The sequence below is a fragment of the Martes martes genome (genome assembly GCF_963455335.1).
Source record: "Martes martes genome assembly, chromosome: 16".
NCBI lineage: Eukaryota > Metazoa > Chordata > Mammalia > Carnivora > Mustelidae > Martes > Martes martes.
Genome location: NC_137904.1, coordinates 64,260,378 through 64,275,012, shown reverse-complemented (window position 1 = coordinate 64,275,012; position 14,635 = coordinate 64,260,378). Strand labels below are relative to the sequence as shown.

The 14,635-nt window shown below is 64.7% G+C and overlaps 3 protein-coding genes and 1 long non-coding RNA gene across 11 annotated transcripts; 2 read left to right on the top strand and 2 right to left on the bottom strand.

Annotated features, from left to right (window-relative positions):
• Positions 1–1,629: 1,629 nt before the first annotated feature.
• LOC308356519 lies at positions 1,630–5,892 on the bottom strand. Its single transcript, XR_013968111.1, has 4 exons — positions 5,748–5,892; positions 5,547–5,639; positions 3,745–3,836; positions 1,630–3,189 (listed from the first exon to the last, which is right to left on the bottom strand). It is a non-coding gene; the product is annotated as an uncharacterized lncRNA (long non-coding RNA).
• On the top strand, positions 2,145–5,670 carry LOC308356492 (carbonyl reductase [NADPH] 2-like). 7 transcript variants are annotated; one of them, XM_080825531.1, is made up of 8 exons: positions 2,172–2,256; positions 3,843–3,940; positions 4,048–4,202; positions 4,297–4,339; positions 4,427–4,526; positions 4,651–4,715; positions 5,056–5,173; positions 5,304–5,670. In XM_080825531.1, the coding sequence occupies exons 1-8, from the start codon at positions 2,196–2,198 to the stop codon at positions 5,405–5,407; spliced, it is 744 nt and encodes a 247-aa protein (XP_080681657.1). In that variant the 5' UTR covers positions 2,172–2,195; the 3' UTR covers positions 5,408–5,670. The 7 variants fall into 7 exon arrangements, with proteins under 7 accessions (XP_080681661.1, XP_080681657.1, XP_080681660.1 ...); XM_080825534.1 differs by having other exon boundaries at positions 5,140–5,173; positions 5,304–5,660; XM_080825532.1 differs by lacking the exon at positions 2,172–2,256 and adding an exon at positions 3,324–3,393.
• Positions 5,893–7,730: 1,838 nt separating the features above from the next.
• On the top strand, positions 7,731–10,115 carry DCXR (dicarbonyl and L-xylulose reductase). The gene is made up of 8 exons (XM_080825551.1): positions 7,731–8,220; positions 8,361–8,458; positions 8,987–9,141; positions 9,236–9,278; positions 9,356–9,455; positions 9,547–9,611; positions 9,714–9,831; positions 9,934–10,115. The coding sequence occupies exons 1-8, from the start codon at positions 8,169–8,171 to the stop codon at positions 10,035–10,037; spliced, it is 735 nt and encodes a 244-aa protein (XP_080681677.1). The 5' UTR covers positions 7,731–8,168; the 3' UTR covers positions 10,038–10,115.
• A 1,832-nt stretch (positions 10,116–11,947) lies between these two features.
• RAC3 (Rac family small GTPase 3) lies at positions 11,948–14,410 on the bottom strand. Of its 2 annotated transcripts, none has more exons than XM_080825555.1 (6): positions 14,266–14,410; positions 13,722–13,793; positions 13,426–13,543; positions 13,223–13,285; positions 12,661–12,820; positions 11,948–12,473 (listed from the first exon to the last, which is right to left on the bottom strand). In XM_080825555.1, the coding sequence occupies exons 1-6, from the start codon at positions 14,298–14,300 to the stop codon at positions 12,343–12,345; spliced, it is 579 nt and encodes a 192-aa protein (XP_080681681.1). In that variant the 5' UTR covers positions 14,301–14,410; the 3' UTR covers positions 11,948–12,342. The 2 variants fall into 2 exon arrangements, with proteins under 2 accessions (XP_080681681.1, XP_080681682.1); XM_080825556.1 differs by having other exon boundaries at positions 12,307–12,473; positions 12,657–12,820; positions 14,266–14,389.
• Positions 14,411–14,635: the final 225 nt, after the last annotated feature.

Sequence of the window (14,635 nt, the reverse complement as noted above, 5' to 3'; positions counted from 1 at the left end):
AGTTGTGACAAGAGCTGTCGTCCGCCCCGTGTCGCTTGTGCACGCGGGCCGTTCTGCCCTCCCGCCCGTCGCCGCCCCGAGTGTGGGCGCCAGCATGTCTGGGGGACACGCGTCTGGCCGCGCTGTCGGCTGGATTCTGTGAGTCACAGGTCGCTGTGGGCTCTACTTGGAGGTTCAGTCACATGCGCGGTGGCGGCTCACACGGGGTGGACAAACACCGCGCACATGGGACCCTGGCCCCAGGGGAAGGTTTGCCCAAGTTCCCAGGGCAGATGGGAGGCACAGGGACACTGCCGTGCCCGATGTGGTCAAAGCTGACACCCTCCATCAAGCTAACATGGCCAGCGGTGAGACAGGTCCCTGCGCGGCAGCGGCCGATGGTGCCCCTCCCTGACGGGGACACGGGGCACCTCACCTCGGAGGAACACCAAGCAAGGCCCAGCTGATGGACTTTCTAGAAAGGAACTGACCTCCAGACTCCAGAAATGCCAAGGTCGTAAAGGTCGAGGAAAGACTGAGGAGTGTTCTGGAGTGAGGGGGACGAGAGCGACGGGCCACCCCTAACCACAGGCGAGCCTGGACTGGACACTTTCTCTACACAGAACTGACGGGGAGTTTCAGGTGAGAGGAGACAGTGACTCCAGGCACCGTGCCCAGGACGCGGTGGGGGCAGGTCTCACTGTAAACACAAGCGACTGGATGCGGGCCCTGGGGAGGGGACGGCCGTGCGTGTGACCCTGACTGCAGGGACGGCTTCATGGGGTTTGCCCTGACTCCTCCAATTGTACACGTTTAGTCTGTGGCGTTCCGTGTTGCTGAAAAGAAAACCATGGGCCCAGGGACATGGGGGGGTCAGTTGGTTGAACATCTGCCTTCGGCTCATGTCATGATCCCCGGGTCCTGGGATCGAGCCCCGCATCGGGCTCTCTGCTCTGCCAGAAGCCTGCTTCTCCCTCTGCCTGCCACTCCCCCTGCTCGTGCTGTCTCTCTGTGGTGAATGAATACATAAAATCTTAAAAAAGAAGGATGGGAAGGAGAGGGGAGGGGGGAGGAGAGGAGGGGAGGAGAGGGGGGAGGAGGGGAAAGCCACCGGCCCAAACTGTGGTAACTCACGTCAGGGACCCTTGAACCAGCGAAGCTGGGACGGTCCCGATCAGCACTCAGAAAGGTCTTCCCCCTTCAAGAGCCCCCTCGTCTGAAGCAAGGCATCCTTTGCTAATAACTTGCTTTTTCCCAGTCTGTCTCTGCCTTTAAAAACTCTCCTTTTCTGCCGTTCCTGAGAGTTCCTCTCTACCTCTAGATGGGAAGATCCCTACCCAAAATGGATTGAGAAAGCCGATTAGATCTTTAGAATTTACTCAGTGGAATGTCTGCTGGCAGGGCCCGTCAATTATACCTCGATGAAGCCATTCTTTTTAAAAAGACAATACTGGGATCATCTGTAAGACCTGAATGGGAGCTGAGCACACACGGGGGGACGCGTGGTGCTAATCTCCTGGCTAGCGCGTGTGCGTGCGTGTGCGTGTGCAGGATAACGTCTGGGTTTGAACGAAGCAGACCAGAAGCTACTTGGGGGTGATGGGATGCTAGTTTTACTCTCAAATGGCGCAGGGGGAGAAAAGCTTGTAGCAGCCTTGCAATTCTGAATTATTTAAAAATAAAAATTACCTGTAGCATTTGAACTGTGTCTGGAATGTGCTTGGCGCACAGTGTGGGGCGGGTTGGGGGTGTGGGTTAACAGAAGCAGGTGCTTTTAACCTGTGGGTGTTTGGGGAACACGCTCCAGAAGGCAAGGGCGGGCGAGGGCTGGGGGCCATCCCGCAGGCCAGGGCTCCGGGAGGGGTGGAGTCGGTGCGCTCCATCCTGGGGATCCTGGATGAGACCTGCAGGTCCCACTGTAGACGAGGGCTCACCCCTGCGCTGCACAAACGTGTTTCCCGGGCACCACTCCAACCCGCATTTTGAGGGCCTCGCTGTGCACCGGATTGACTGTTCCTCCCCCACATCCGGCACCCGGCGTTCCTCATGGGAAAGGATTTCTAACAGGCGGCTGGGAAGAAAGCCAGACTGTGTGTCACGCCCAGGGCAATGATTTCCTCCACTGGACTCCCTGATGACTGACAAGGTCAAGGACATGTGCCAGAGGGCGAGGCCGCCTGGGCCCTGGGGAGCAGAGGAGGTCTCAGAGAGGCCGGATGCGCTTTAGGACAGGAGCCTCTCCTCCTGGGACCACACCTGGGGTCCGGCCAGGCCTGGGTGAGGGAGAGGCAGCAAGGGTCCGCCTGTGTGTCAGGGTCACACCTGGAGGGGCCTGGGAGGTGTCATGGCCCTGCCCTGAACTGCGGACCTTTGGACAGTAGCTTTGGTCCTGTGAGGCCTATGGCACAGGACTGGAAGGCGCTTGGGGCAGGCCCTTGGACTCAGCCCCAGAAGTGGAATGGCCATCAGAATCCACGGGGATTGGGGCGCCTGGGTGGCTCAGTAGGTTAAAGCCTCCGCCTTCGGCTCAGGTCATGATCTCAGGGTCCTGGGATTGAGCCCAGCATCGGGCTCTCTGCTCCGCGGGGAGCCTGCTTCCCCCTCGCCCTCTGGCTGCCTCTCTGCCTGCTTGTGATCTCTGCCAAAAAAAAAAAAAAAGAATCCATGGGGATCAGTGCCACGAAGGAGAAGCCCACAGCAAGTCCTTTGGCACCGGGAAGAATCTGCCAATTTGTGCTGAGATGAAATTCTAAAAGGGGGAGGGAGGGGAACAAAAAGAAGACAGCTGGGGAAGGAAAGGACCACGCCCCAACTCCCAGAGCCACACCTGAGAGGGAAGGGGGGCACCTCAGGGCGGCCACACCTGTGGACAGGGCTGAGCACTGTGCTCGGAGGCCCGAGGGGCAGGAGTCCTAGGCTGGCCAGGGGTGCGTGAGGAAGACTCTGGAGCTGCAGTGGCCCCCAGACCGGGGCCATGGTGGAGTAGGGTCGGCAGGGCGGGAGACCAGCCCCAAGCCCAGTGCGCCTGCGCTACCGTGCAGGGACGCCGGGCCCAGGGCTCACAGGGGTCAGCTCCGGGCCATCTTCCCCCAGCCGGCCAAGAAGGGCATGCCTCTGGTCCGTGGGGTTTTTTTTATTTCCTTTTTCAAAACTCAGGGTGGGGCTTTTGGCCAGCACTTTCGGGTTGTGTGTCAGGAGGGCAGCAGATCCCTGTGAACAAGGAAACAGAAGCTGCCGTGATGCCCCGCCCCTGCCCCGTGCCCCCAGCCTCCCTTCCTCGACACCCCCAGAACGGCCCGCCCCAGGCCTTTAAAACCTCCATGCCCTCCTCTCCCACTGGACGGAGGCTCAGAGTCAGCACCATGCAGCTAAACCTCAGCGGCCTGCGGGCCCTGGTGACCGGGGCAGGGAAAGGTGGGTGTGGCCGAGGCGGGTAAGGGCCAGAGGGGCCGAGCTGGAGAGGAAGGTGGGCGCGAAGCCTCCCAGGTTTGTGTTGGGGTCTGAGTCCCTCCATGCCTGTCACGGACCAACCCGCCAGCGATCACCGCCTCACCCCAGCCCCGACAGGCCCTGGACCCGAGCCTGGCAGGCTGCCCTGGGATAGGAAGGCAAGACCCCTGCCCCTAGATGGTGGCCCTCAAGCTCAGAGATCCAGCCGGGGCCTCTTCCCTGGGTCTGGTGGGCAGGAGCTCCTCTGGGGCCTCCCTCAGCCCGAGCCTGGCTGGCCGAACCTCTTCCCCCTGGTGCCCATTCTCTGCCCAGCACCTTCTCGCTCCCTTTTCCGAGCAGAGGGGGCTGCAGCCTCGGTCCTCAGGCTTGACCCAGATGTCCTGGGCCATCTCCTCACCAGTGCACCCCTGCAGGGATCGGGAGAGACACTGTGAAGGCCCTGCACGCGCTGGGCACCGGAGTGATCGCCGTGAGCCGCACCAACACGGACCTGGTGAGCCTCTCCAAGCAGGTGAGGCACGCACCCCGCCGTGGCCCGAGCCCGCCCCCCAGGCCCTCCGGGTCCCTCAGGAGCCTGCTGGACTACCTCCTTGATCGCTGACCAATGCCTCTCCACAGTGCCCTGGGATAGAGACCGTCTGTGTGGACCTGGGTGACTGGGAGGCCACGGAGCAGGCACTGGGCAACGTGGGCCCCGTGGACCTGCTGGTGAACAACGCTGCCATGCTGCTGAAGCAGCCCTTCCTGGAGGTCACCAAAGACGTCTTCGACAGGTGGGGAGTAGGAGAGCAGGTGGACTGGGGAGGGGCTGCTGGGGACGTGGGGCAGATGTGGCCACGGACCACCTGGCTCTCTGCCCGCCCCCAGGACCTTCAGTGTGAACCTACGCTCTGTGGTCCAGGTGTCCCAGGTGAGCCAGAGGAAGGACAAGGCCCAGCAATGACAAGGCCCGGGTGGGAGTGTCCTGGGGTCAGGCTGCCTCTTTCCTGGCTTCTAGATCGTGGCCCGGGGCATGATCCAGCGAGGAGTGCCCGGCTCCATTGTCAATGTGTCCAGCATGGTGGCCCACGTCACCTTCCCCAACCTAGCTGTCTACAGTGAGTCCCTCTGCCCAGCCTGTACCCCCCTTTCCATGCAGGAGACGCTGGGCTCTGGGGCTTAGCCTCTGTGCAAAGGAGGCGCAATCCCTAAGGGGTCCTCAGGGCTGTCTGCCCTCCACAGGCTCCACCAAGGGCGCAATGACCACACTCACCAAAGTCATGGCTGCAGAACTGGGGCCGTACAAGGTGGGCATGGGGGGGCGCTGGGGAACGGGGGTGGAAGGGGTGTGTGTGTCACAGAACAAGGTGGGCATGGGAGGGGGGACCTGGGGAACGTGTGTGTGGGGGTGTGTGTCACAGAAGGTCGGGACTTGGTAGGTGCTGGGGAGCAGGCCTTCGGGATGGCAATGGGCAGCAGAGGGCACGGGAGAGGCCTGAGGCCTATCCAAGGCTCTGGGCAGTGGGGTCAGCGATGGACTGAACGCAGAGAGCAAGTTCTGCAGGTGTGGGGGGAGGTGCCCAGAGGCTGTGGGGGCGGGGCTCATCTCCCTGCTGTCGCCCGCCCGACCCCGGGGGTGGGGGCTAGATCCGGGTAAACTCTGTGAACCCCACGGTGGTGCCGACGGCCATGAGCCAGAAAGTCCTGACGGACCCCGACTTTGCCCGGAAGCTGAAGGAGCGGCACCCGCTGCGGAAGTTTGCAGGTCAGCGGGGCTGCGGGGAGCGACCGGCGCGGTGCGGCCGGGGCGTCCCGGGCGGTCCGGGCGACCCGGGCGCGCCGCGCTGACCCCGCCTGCCCCGCCTGCCCCGCCTGCCCCCCGCCGCTCCCCGCAGAGATGGAGGACGTGGTCAACAGCATCCTCTTCCTGCTCAGCGACCGCAGCGCTTCCACCAGCGGCTCGGGCATCCTCGTGGACGCCGGGTACCTAGCCTCCTAGACGCTCTCCCGCCAGGCCCCGCCCCGCCCCGCCCCCGGCCCGAGTCCCCGCCCACGCCCCGCCCACGCACGCCCGAGGCCCCGCCCCGCCCACACACCCCGCCCGCCCCGCCAGCCCCTCTCCCGTCCAGACTCCGCACCTGGCCACGCTCCCCGTCCGCTCCCGCGCTACCTGGAAACCCGCCCCGGTCGCCCTCGCCCACTGTGTCTTCCGATGTGCTGGTTGGATTTGCCTAAATAAACGGAGGCCATTCTCCTGGGTCCAGTGCGCGCCGGGGTTTCGGAGGGGCAGCCGCGAGGCTGGGGAGGGGAGGAGCAGGGATGGAGGGCACACATCTCACCTTCCGTGAAGTGAGGGGGCACCTCCTAGAGCCAGCCGGACTCCACCGCCGGCCGGGCTTGTGGCTGAAGGGCAGCGACTTGCTCACACAGAGGAGATTCTTGTGGTCCAGGCCCGTCCCCCCAAACACCCAATCGGCCCTGGGTGAGGCCAGAGTCCAGAGGGCAGAGGGCAGCCTACCGCCCCTTCCCTCCCCTGGAGGCTCTGACCCGCCCTTCAGCCCCGCCCCGCAGCTGGGACCACCGCAGGTCAGAGAGGTCACGGGTTGGGGATCTGGATCAGGAGTAGACCGTCCCTCGGGGAGGTGGGACAGAGCACTCTGGCTGGCTGGGGTGGGGGTGGGGTGTTGGACCAGTAGAGTTTATTCAGCCCAAGGGAATCCAGCTCCACCTCCAGGCCCACGTCCCCTCACAAGACCCCTCCCTCGAAGGAGGCCTGAGTTGGGCAAGGGTCCGCAGCTGCTGCCCTGCCTTCTGTCTCTGGCCCAAGTCCAGGCAAGGAGCTCTGCACGCCCTGCCGGGTTCCCCCATGCTCGCCAGAGTCAAGTCCCTGTAAGGGCCTAATTAGGCAGAGCGATTCCATCTTGGATTAAACAGTCATTTTGTTGTTTATGCAGTAAAACTTAAACTGACCCTGGCGCGCCCCCCCCCCCCAGGGGACTTAAAAGCAAGCCCAGGAAACCAGTCCCAGGTAACAAAGCCCAAATACAAGGGTGGGTCAGGCCAGGTGGAAGTATCCAATCAGTGGGGGCGCATACTGTCTCCCTAGCTACCAAGGAGAGTGGGTCCTATCTTTTGGGTGCCAATTCTGACCAAGGTGATAGGCTAGTTCAAATATCTACTAGGGTAAATTGTAATTCAAGTGGTCACTTATGTGTGACCTAGCATGACTGTGCAGCTTTCTCTGTGTGTTACAATTTCACTGGCCACCTGTGCGTGGCCAGGCCCAACCACATGGCCTTTGCCCTTAGAAGCTAGTCTGTAAGGCAGAGAGAGGTCGCCTCTTTGCAAGAGACGGCCCTGACTGGTCAGTTCGATTCTCGATGCTTGGCACGAAATAAAGCTTTGCTTGACCTTCGCTTTGTATCAGTCTCACTCCTTTATTCATGGACCCATTAGTGGGGGACCTTTCAGTTCCCACCGAACACCTGGGGGGTGATGAGGCCTGAGGGGGCCACTCTGCTGGCCTGGGACAGTCTCTAACCCTGAGCAAGGATGCGAGGGAGGAGGGGCTGGGAGGGGTCCTGCGGGGCTGGGAGTGGGGGTAGGGAGAGCTGAGGGCATTTCCAGCCCACCTGCAGGGCCCCCCACAGCAAGGTTGGTGCCAGAGTCGGCCCACTGACGGTCACGGGACAGGTTAGAGGATTTAGACAGCGTTCCGGGGGCAAAGGAAAGCCACAGAAGGGATCTAAACAGATGTGCCTTTCAGGAAGGACTTTCAGATGGGGGCCACTCTTCCCTTGGCCTCTGGCGGGGAGGCCAGGGTTTGCTGGGCGCCAGGGGTGGGGACCTCAGGGCTTGGCAGGGAGGACTCACTTGGCCATTCTCTGGGGGCTTCTCAGATCTGTGCCGCGGGCTGCCCCACTACCCTCTCCTCCAACCTGTCCACTTGGGCCCAAAGCCCCAGTGACCCAGAGGTCCTGCAACCACCCCACTTTGGGCCATAGAAGATACTCCAGGCGGTTCTAGCTTTTTTGCCATAACCGGCTAAAGGAATCAGCTTTTATGGGGGAGACAGTGCCCAGGTACGCATCTTACAAGTATCTGGATGCATGTGGGCTCACAGACCTATCGGTGAGTGACCCCAAAGCCTCTAGAAGCAATGCTTGCCCTTGCTGGCCACCGTGCACCTCGATGACCCCAATCCTAGCTCTTCTTCTCCGGCCCAAGTTTTGGTAAGTGCTGGAGGTGGCAGGTGGGTGGTCCTGGGTGACTTTGGGGTCCCTTCAAGGTTAACGTGGATCTTGTTGGCATTGGCTTCTTCAGGCTTAGAGGTGCAAACCCTCGCTCGGCCACTCCAGGGGGCCCTCCCGAGCCGCTCCCAGGCCGGGGCTGGGGAGGAGGCGTGCAATCCTTCCCACCGAACTTATTGGCAGGAACCAAACAAGAAGCGCCAGCTCCGCGCTCTCGCCTTCGCACGTCGCCGCAGTTCTTCCCGGCATTAACGACCACGTCTGCGCTCCTGCAACCAGCCGGGCCGGGGAAACGCTCGCGGAGGCCGCGAAGCCGACTCACGCGGGGCCGACCCGCAGCCCCTGCCGCGTCCACTCCCTTCCCCGAGTGGCCCCACTGGTGGGGGAGGGGTATGTTAGTGTCCCCGCCCCCAGCCCGGACGCAGGCCTGTGATTGGCCGCCCCGCGCCCCGCCCCCCCCCGCCCGCCTGCAGAGTCGCCACCGCCGGGCGCTGGGACCAAACGCTAACCATGGAGCTGGGGCTCGCGGGCCGCCGGGCGCTCGTCACGGGGGCGGGCAAAGGTGGGCCTCCGGGGCGGCCGGGGTTGGGGGGCGCGGGCGGCCGGAGTCCGGGGGCGGCGGGCGGCCGGGGGGCTGGGGGCGCGGCGGGCGGCGGGGGCGCGGTGCGGGGGGTGCGCCACGCTGAGCCGCGCTCCCCGCAGGCATCGGGCGCGCCACTGTCCAGGCGCTGCACGCGGCGGGTGTGCGGGTGGTGGCCGTGAGCCGGACCCGGGCCGACTTGGACGGCCTGGTCCGCGAGGTAGGCACCGCCCAGTCCCCGCCCAGCGGGCCGCGGGAGGCGGGCGGGGCGGAGGGGAAGTTGGACGCGCAGGCGCCTGGCGCTGGGGCTGATCGCGGACCCTCCGCAAGCCCTCCCGGGGCGCTCGGCCTCCATCGGCCACCCGGCGTCCGGAGGAACGGCGACACCCGCTGGGCTTGGAAGGAGGCCGAAGTGGCCGCTTTGCCATTTCTCAGGCTTTTTTCTCAGGCTTTGCAGGCCCGGCGCCTGAGCCACCGGGTGCAGGAAATGGACTGGCCAGAGGCGGGGCCAGCCTCCAGGTCCCTAAGCCCTGAAATGCCCGGCGGCCCAGGGGCCGTGTTGGCTCCTCTGTCGCCTCCTTCAGCAGCCTGGGGTTCTGAACCCCAAGAAGGGAGCTGGACCCTCTGGGACCTCTAATCCCTCCCCATGTCTGTCTGTCTGAAAGTTCTCGTGTGGCAGAGGCCCAGCTGTGCCCCTCCTTGGGCATGGAGCCTCTGGTAGCTGTGTCCCCCACGTCCATACACACAGTGCCCCGGGGTGGAACCCGTGTGTGTGGACCTGGGTGACTGGGAGGCCACAGAGCGGGCACTGGGCAGCCTGGGGCCTGTGGACCTGCTGGTGAACAACGCTGGCGTGGCGCTGCTGCAGCCCTTTCTGGAGGTCACCAAGGAGGCGTGTGACACGTGAGCCGGCCAGGGTGGAGGAACCCTAGGGCAAGGGCTGCCCCCTGCAGCAGCAGCCCCTGCCCCTGACCAGGGTCTCTCCACCGGCCTCCAGGTCCTTCAACGTGAACCTACGGGCTGTCATCCAAGTGTCCCAGGTGAGCTGCCTTCCGGGCAGGAGTGGGAATGGTGGGTGACCAGTTCACTCTACCTCACCATCCCTCTGCAATTGCAGATCGTGGCCAGGGGCTTAATAGCTAGGGGAGCCCCGGGGTCCATCGTGAACATCTCCAGCCAGGCGTCCCAGCGTGCAATAACTAACCACAGCGTCTACTGTGAGTGGTCCCCGAGCTGCACCCTGGCCCCGACCCCGGTGAACCCCAAGCCCGCAGCCAGCTCAGGCTCCAGGCACGCCTTTTGTCACAGGCTCCACCAAGGGCGCCATGGACATGCTGACCAAGGCGATGGCCCTGGAGCTCGGGCCGCACAAGGTGAGCCCTGCTGGGATGCCTCCCATCACCCAGCTCCTACCCCCCCGCCCCGGCCCTGGGCTCCTAGCCTGCCTTGCTGACCTCCTGCCTGTCCTGGTGTAGATCCGCGTGAACGCGGTGAACCCCACGGTGGTGATGACCCCCATGGGCCAGGCCAATTGGAGCAGCCCCCAGAAGGCTAAGACCATGCTGGAGCGAATCCCACTTGGCAGGTTTGCTGGTGAGTCAGGCAGGAGCCCTGTACCTGCCTCGATGAGGCCCGGGAGGGAAGGATGAAGGGCAGGCCCCGTTGGTTATGCCCTGACTTCCACTCTGCCCGCAGAGGTGGAGAACGTGGTGGACGTCATCCTTTTCCTGCTGAGCGACCGGAGCGGCATGACCACGGGTTCCGCTGTGCCAGTGGACGGGGGCTTCCTGGCTTCCTGAGTCTCTGACACGCCCCGGCTCCATGCTGAGCCCACTGCTGTCCCCCCATCTCTCCAATAAACATGATTCTTCCGCCCAGCCTGCACACTGATTTCTAGGCTGCTGGCAAGCGGCCAGAGATGCAGAGCCCGGTGCCGTGTGTGGGAATGAGTCCCGGGTAGGCAGGTGCCATTCAGCTTAGACCCCCGGCCAGGTGGCAGGCTGGCCCCCATGCCCGAGATTTTCAGATCCGGCCGAGTCCCTGGCAGGGCCTGGGAGGTAGGACCTTCCAGGCCAGCTCCTAAGCATGGTGACGCATTTGACCAGGAATGGCCTTCGGCCCTGTCCAGAGGCCTTTGGGGTAGAAGCGGCGGAGTTCTTACCAACCAGCTCTGTGGACGTAACCCTGACATAAGTGTTGGTTGGTAAGGTGAGGAGTTAGCGGAAAGGGAGACGAGAGAGGTGGGCGTTGGAGCTTCGCTGATCCGCCAGTGAGCTGAAAGGCTTCTTTGCTGAATCAGGTGACTTTTCAAATACGGGAGAACATTCTCTCAACTTCTTGAGTTCTTCACAAAGCACCAAGTGCACGAGACACGGCACCTGTGAGTTTAATCCGCATTTGTGTGTTGCTTTAAGTCTACACGACGAATAGCCAATCAAGTCCTGTGGCAGAACTCGCCTGTTCCCACGGCCTAAAGACTCCCACACTTGATACCATTGAGGGCAGAGTTGGGGAGAGATGCACGGTCTCCCACCCTTTTTTTTTTTTTAAGAGTTATTTATTTTTAGAGAGACAGAGGGGAGAGGGAGAGAGAACCTCAAGCAGACTTCCTGCCGAGCGTGGAGCTCACGGCACAGGGCTGGACACGCGGGGCTCGAGGTCACAACCTGAGCCGAAACCGAGTCAGAAGATGAGCCGCCTGAGCTGCCCAGCGGCCCCGAGCTCCCCAACCTCTGTGTGGCACCCTCGCCACACAGACACACGGGGCGTAGATAACCCCAAACACAGATGACAGCCGTGTGTACAAGAACAATTAGGGGTGTTTGGACTGTTTGTTTTTTTAATGTATTTATTTGACAGACACAGAACACAACTAGGCAGAGAGGCAGTCAGAGGGGGGCAAGCAGGCTCCCTGCCGAGCAGAGAGCCCAATGCGGGGCTCGATCCCAGGACCCTGGGATCATGACCTGAGCAGAAGGCAGAGGCTTTAACCCACTGAGCCACCCAGGTGCCCCAAGTTTACACAGTTAATAAAGGCTCTTGAACAACTGGCTAGCACATTCCCCCAAATCTCGCAGCTGGCGTGTCGGTCGGCTGGGGCCCGCACGGGAAGCAGGGCTTTCCAGTCACTGCAGGGCGCCCTGTGGCCTCGGGGGTGAAGTCCGAGCTCCCGGACCGCGGGGCCCTCCCAGGCAGAGCGCAGCCTCACCTCCCGCTGTCTCTGGCTTCAGCAATGACGGGCCGGCCCCTTGCTGCTCCCTCCTCTCCTCTCTCCCTTCTCTCTATACCGGCTGCCTTTCCTCCTGACCGCTGCTCTTCCAGCCCTGGTGGGTGGCGGGGAGCCGGGGGGAGGCTGCCAGCACTGTCCCGCCAGGGGCCCCGCAGGGCTCGGTGGGTCCAGACCGCAGCCTGTCCTCTCACCACACCTGGGAGCCGGCGGACTGGAGCCCACGTCAGGCCCCGCCCCTGGGTGTGCCCCTCTCGGAAGCCTCAGGTCAGGACAACGGGGGCTTTCTTCACCCCAAAGAGGCTACGTGCCCTTACACCCACTTTGGTCTGGGTCCCATCGTTTGGGGACTGACACAGCTGAGCAAGGTCTTTTTCTCCTGTTGCCCAGCGTGTAGGGTCAAGTTCAACCCTCCAATCTCTATGGGGGAGGTTAGAGGCAAAGCACCCCAGGCCAGAGAGACAGGTACCCAGACAGGCGGGAGATGGTGGAGAACGTTTATTGTATAAAAGAAGTAAGGGCCACCCGGTCCTGGGGTGCATGAACAGGACCCACCCCCCCACCTCCCCCCATCAGGAAGCCCATCCTGGGGCTGCCCTGGACCCGCCCCTGCAGCCTGAGGGAGACCCTGCTCCCTTCCAGCCTCTCCTGGGGTCCAGGTACAGCTGGAGCTGTAACCCCAGAGAGAGGAGACAGAGCAGACAAGACCCCACTGCCCCAGCCCCGTCCCCAGGAGCGGTGGCCTCGTCCCCATGCTTCTTCCCCCTCCCCACCCACATCACTGCCCCACAGCAGACTCGGACACCAGACATGTCAACACGACAGCAAACCGGGGCCTGGCGGGGCTGCCCCTCCCGAAGCAGCCTCTAGAAGACCCTCTAGAAGACCGTGCACTTCTTCCCTGGCTTTTTCACAGGCGGCGGGCAGAGCACAGCCCGGATGGCCTCGTCAAACACCGTCTTCAGGCCCCGCTGAGTGAGGGCTGAGCACTCCAGGTACTTGACAGAGCCTGAGGGCAGCCGGGGTGGGGGGGACGCTGAGGAGGGGAGTCGGCGCAGGGGAGCACAGCAAGGGAGGGGGGCAGCGCGGTTGGGGGGGATGCAAGGAGCGGGTCAGCACGGGTGGGGGGCCCTCCAGAGCCTGCCTCTACCCCTTCTCTCCTGCCCCCACCCGAGGGCCCCGCAGTGCCCACTCACCGATCTCGCGGGCCATGGCCAGGCCCTGGGGGTAGGTGATCGGTGCCAGCTTCTTGTCCCGCAGACGCTCGATGGTGTCCTTGTCGTCACGGAGGTCCAGCTTGGTGCCCACCAGGAGGATGGGCGTGTGGGGGCAGTGGTGTCGCACTTCTGGGTACCACTGTGGGGACGGAGGCTCTGACCCCAACACCCAGGGGCTTCCCCCACAGCCATGCCTGCAGGAGGCCACAGCTCCCAGGGGTGCCTTCATCTCAGTCCCTGGACCCACACCGAACCCTTCCTGCTTCGGGAAGCAGCCGTGGGCTTGCGGGGGAATGACCAAGGACAAAAATACTACCTGGAAGTTTGAAGGGCCTATCAGCGCTCCCTGCCACCCCTACCCCACCTCTGCCCCTCTGTCACTACCCCCGGTCACCTTCAGACCCAAGCAAACCAGGGATCTCCTCTGCCTCCAAAGGGCAAGTGACCTGAGGTGTTCGGGCAAGAGGCCCCGCCCCGCCAGGGAAAGCCCTCGGGACCGGCCGCTCTCCCACGGACATGCCCTCCCACGGCGACGCCCTACCTTGGCTCGGACATTCTCAAAGGACGCCGGGCTCACCAGGGAGAAACAGATCAGAAAGACATCCTTGGGAGAAAGGGAGAGGGGGTGCGGGTGGGAGCCGGGGAGGACCTCGAAGCGGCCCGGCCCTGCGCACTCACGCAGGACGACCTCCAGGGCCCCACCCAAGCCACCCGGCTCCTGCGGCTGGCCCTGTTGTCACCTACAGTTTGGGGATAGGACAGTGGCCTCAGCCGGTCGTAGTCCTCCTGCCCGGCAGTGTCCCATAGCCCCAGGTTGACCGGCTTCCCGTCCACCATCACGTTGGCGGAGTAGTTGTCGAAACTGCCGGGCAGAGCACGACGGTCAGCCCCGGTCCAGGGCTCTCAGGCTGCCCGGACCCCGAGCTCTGGCGGCCCCCTGGCCCCACCCCACAAGCCGAGACACCCCCCCCCCGCCCCGCCCCGCCCCGCCAGGGGAGCCCGGCGCCGCCGGCCGCAGACCCGCCCCCCGGAGCGCTCACACGGTGGGGATGTACTCTCCCGGGAAGGCGTTGGTCGTGTAGCTGATGAGCAGGCAGGTCTTCCCCACGGCGCTGCGGACACAGGGCGAGCCCACGTTGCTCCGGCCGGGCCTCCAGCCCTCTGCCCAGCAAGGGCCGCCCCTCCCCCGAACCGCAGGCGGAGACCTCCGGCGGGTAGGGCGGGGCGAGCCGGCCCAGAGGCGCCCCCCGGGACCCCGGGAGGGTGGGACCGGAGCGGGGCTCAGTCCAGGTGAGAGGCCCGGCCCCACCCACCCGGAGGCCGGGTGGCGGCCCCGGGGCAGCATCAGGTGGGCCGGGGGCGCAGGCCCGCGCCCGGCGGCCAGCCGGGACCCCGCCCCGGCGCGCCCTCCCGCTCCTGCCCGGCCCCGGGGCGCGCGCGGTAAGGGCGTCGGCGGGAGGGGGTTGGTGAGGGCCGCCCCGCCCGGGCCCGAGCCGCTACCCGCCCCGGAGCCGCGCGCTCAGCCCGGGCCGGGTCCCCGGGGCCGCCCCCGCCCGGCCCGCGGCCTCCGCGCCGCGCACTCACCCGTCGCCGACCACCACGCACTTGATGGCCTGCATGGGCGCGGGCCGGGCGGGCGCGGCCGCGAGCCGAGCTGCGGAGAAATGCCCCGCGCCGCAGCGGCCGCGGACCCGAGCCGAGCGCCGAGCCGAGCGGCCGGAGACAGCCGAGCGCCGCCGAGCGCCGGGCGCGGAGACAGCCGAGCGCGGCCGGCGGGGGGCGCGGGGGGCGCGGGTCCGCCCCGAACCCGGCCCTCGCGGATCCCGGAGAACTCCGCCGAGGGGTGGGGACGCGGCGACCCCCGGCCAGTCCCCCAAGCCCGGGCGGGCTCCCCAGCGCCCCGGGATCCCTGCCGCGCGCCGAGGGGGTTGGGGGCAGCGCGGGCAGGGGCCTC

Excerpts from the sequence above, each read along its gene's own strand:
- RAC3 (XM_080825555.1), bottom strand. The coding sequence starts at position 14,300 with ATGCAGGCCATCAAGTGCGTGGTGGTCGGCGACGG. Across the intron at positions 13,544-13,721 it reads GGAGAGTACATCCCCACCGT|TTTCGACAACTACTCCGCCA; the intron begins GTGAGCGCTCCG and ends TCTGCCCGGCAG. Across the intron at positions 12,474-12,660 it reads GGCCATGGCCCGCGAGATCG|GCTCTGTCAAGTACCTGGAG; the intron begins GTGAGTGGGCAC and ends GGCTGCCCTCAG.
- DCXR (XM_080825551.1), top strand. The coding sequence starts at position 8,169 with ATGGAGCTGGGGCTCGCGGGCCGCCGGGCGCTCGTCACGGGGGCGGGC. Across the intron at positions 9,279-9,355 it reads CTGTCATCCAAGTGTCCCAG|ATCGTGGCCAGGGGCTTAAT; the intron begins GTGAGCTGCCTT and ends CTGCAATTGCAG. Across the intron at positions 9,612-9,713 it reads TGGAGCTCGGGCCGCACAAG|ATCCGCGTGAACGCGGTGAA; the intron begins GTGAGCCCTGCT and ends GTCCTGGTGTAG.
- LOC308356492 (XM_080825529.1), top strand. The coding sequence starts at position 2,196 with ATGCGCTTTAGGACAGGAGCCTCTCCTCCTGGGACCACACCTGGGGTC. Across the intron at positions 4,716-5,055 it reads CAGAACTGGGGCCGTACAAG|ATCCGGGTAAACTCTGTGAA; the intron begins GTGGGCATGGGG and ends GGTGGGGGCTAG. Across the intron at positions 5,174-5,303 it reads CCCGCTGCGGAAGTTTGCAG|AGATGGAGGACGTGGTCAAC; the intron begins GTCAGCGGGGCT and ends CGCTCCCCGCAG.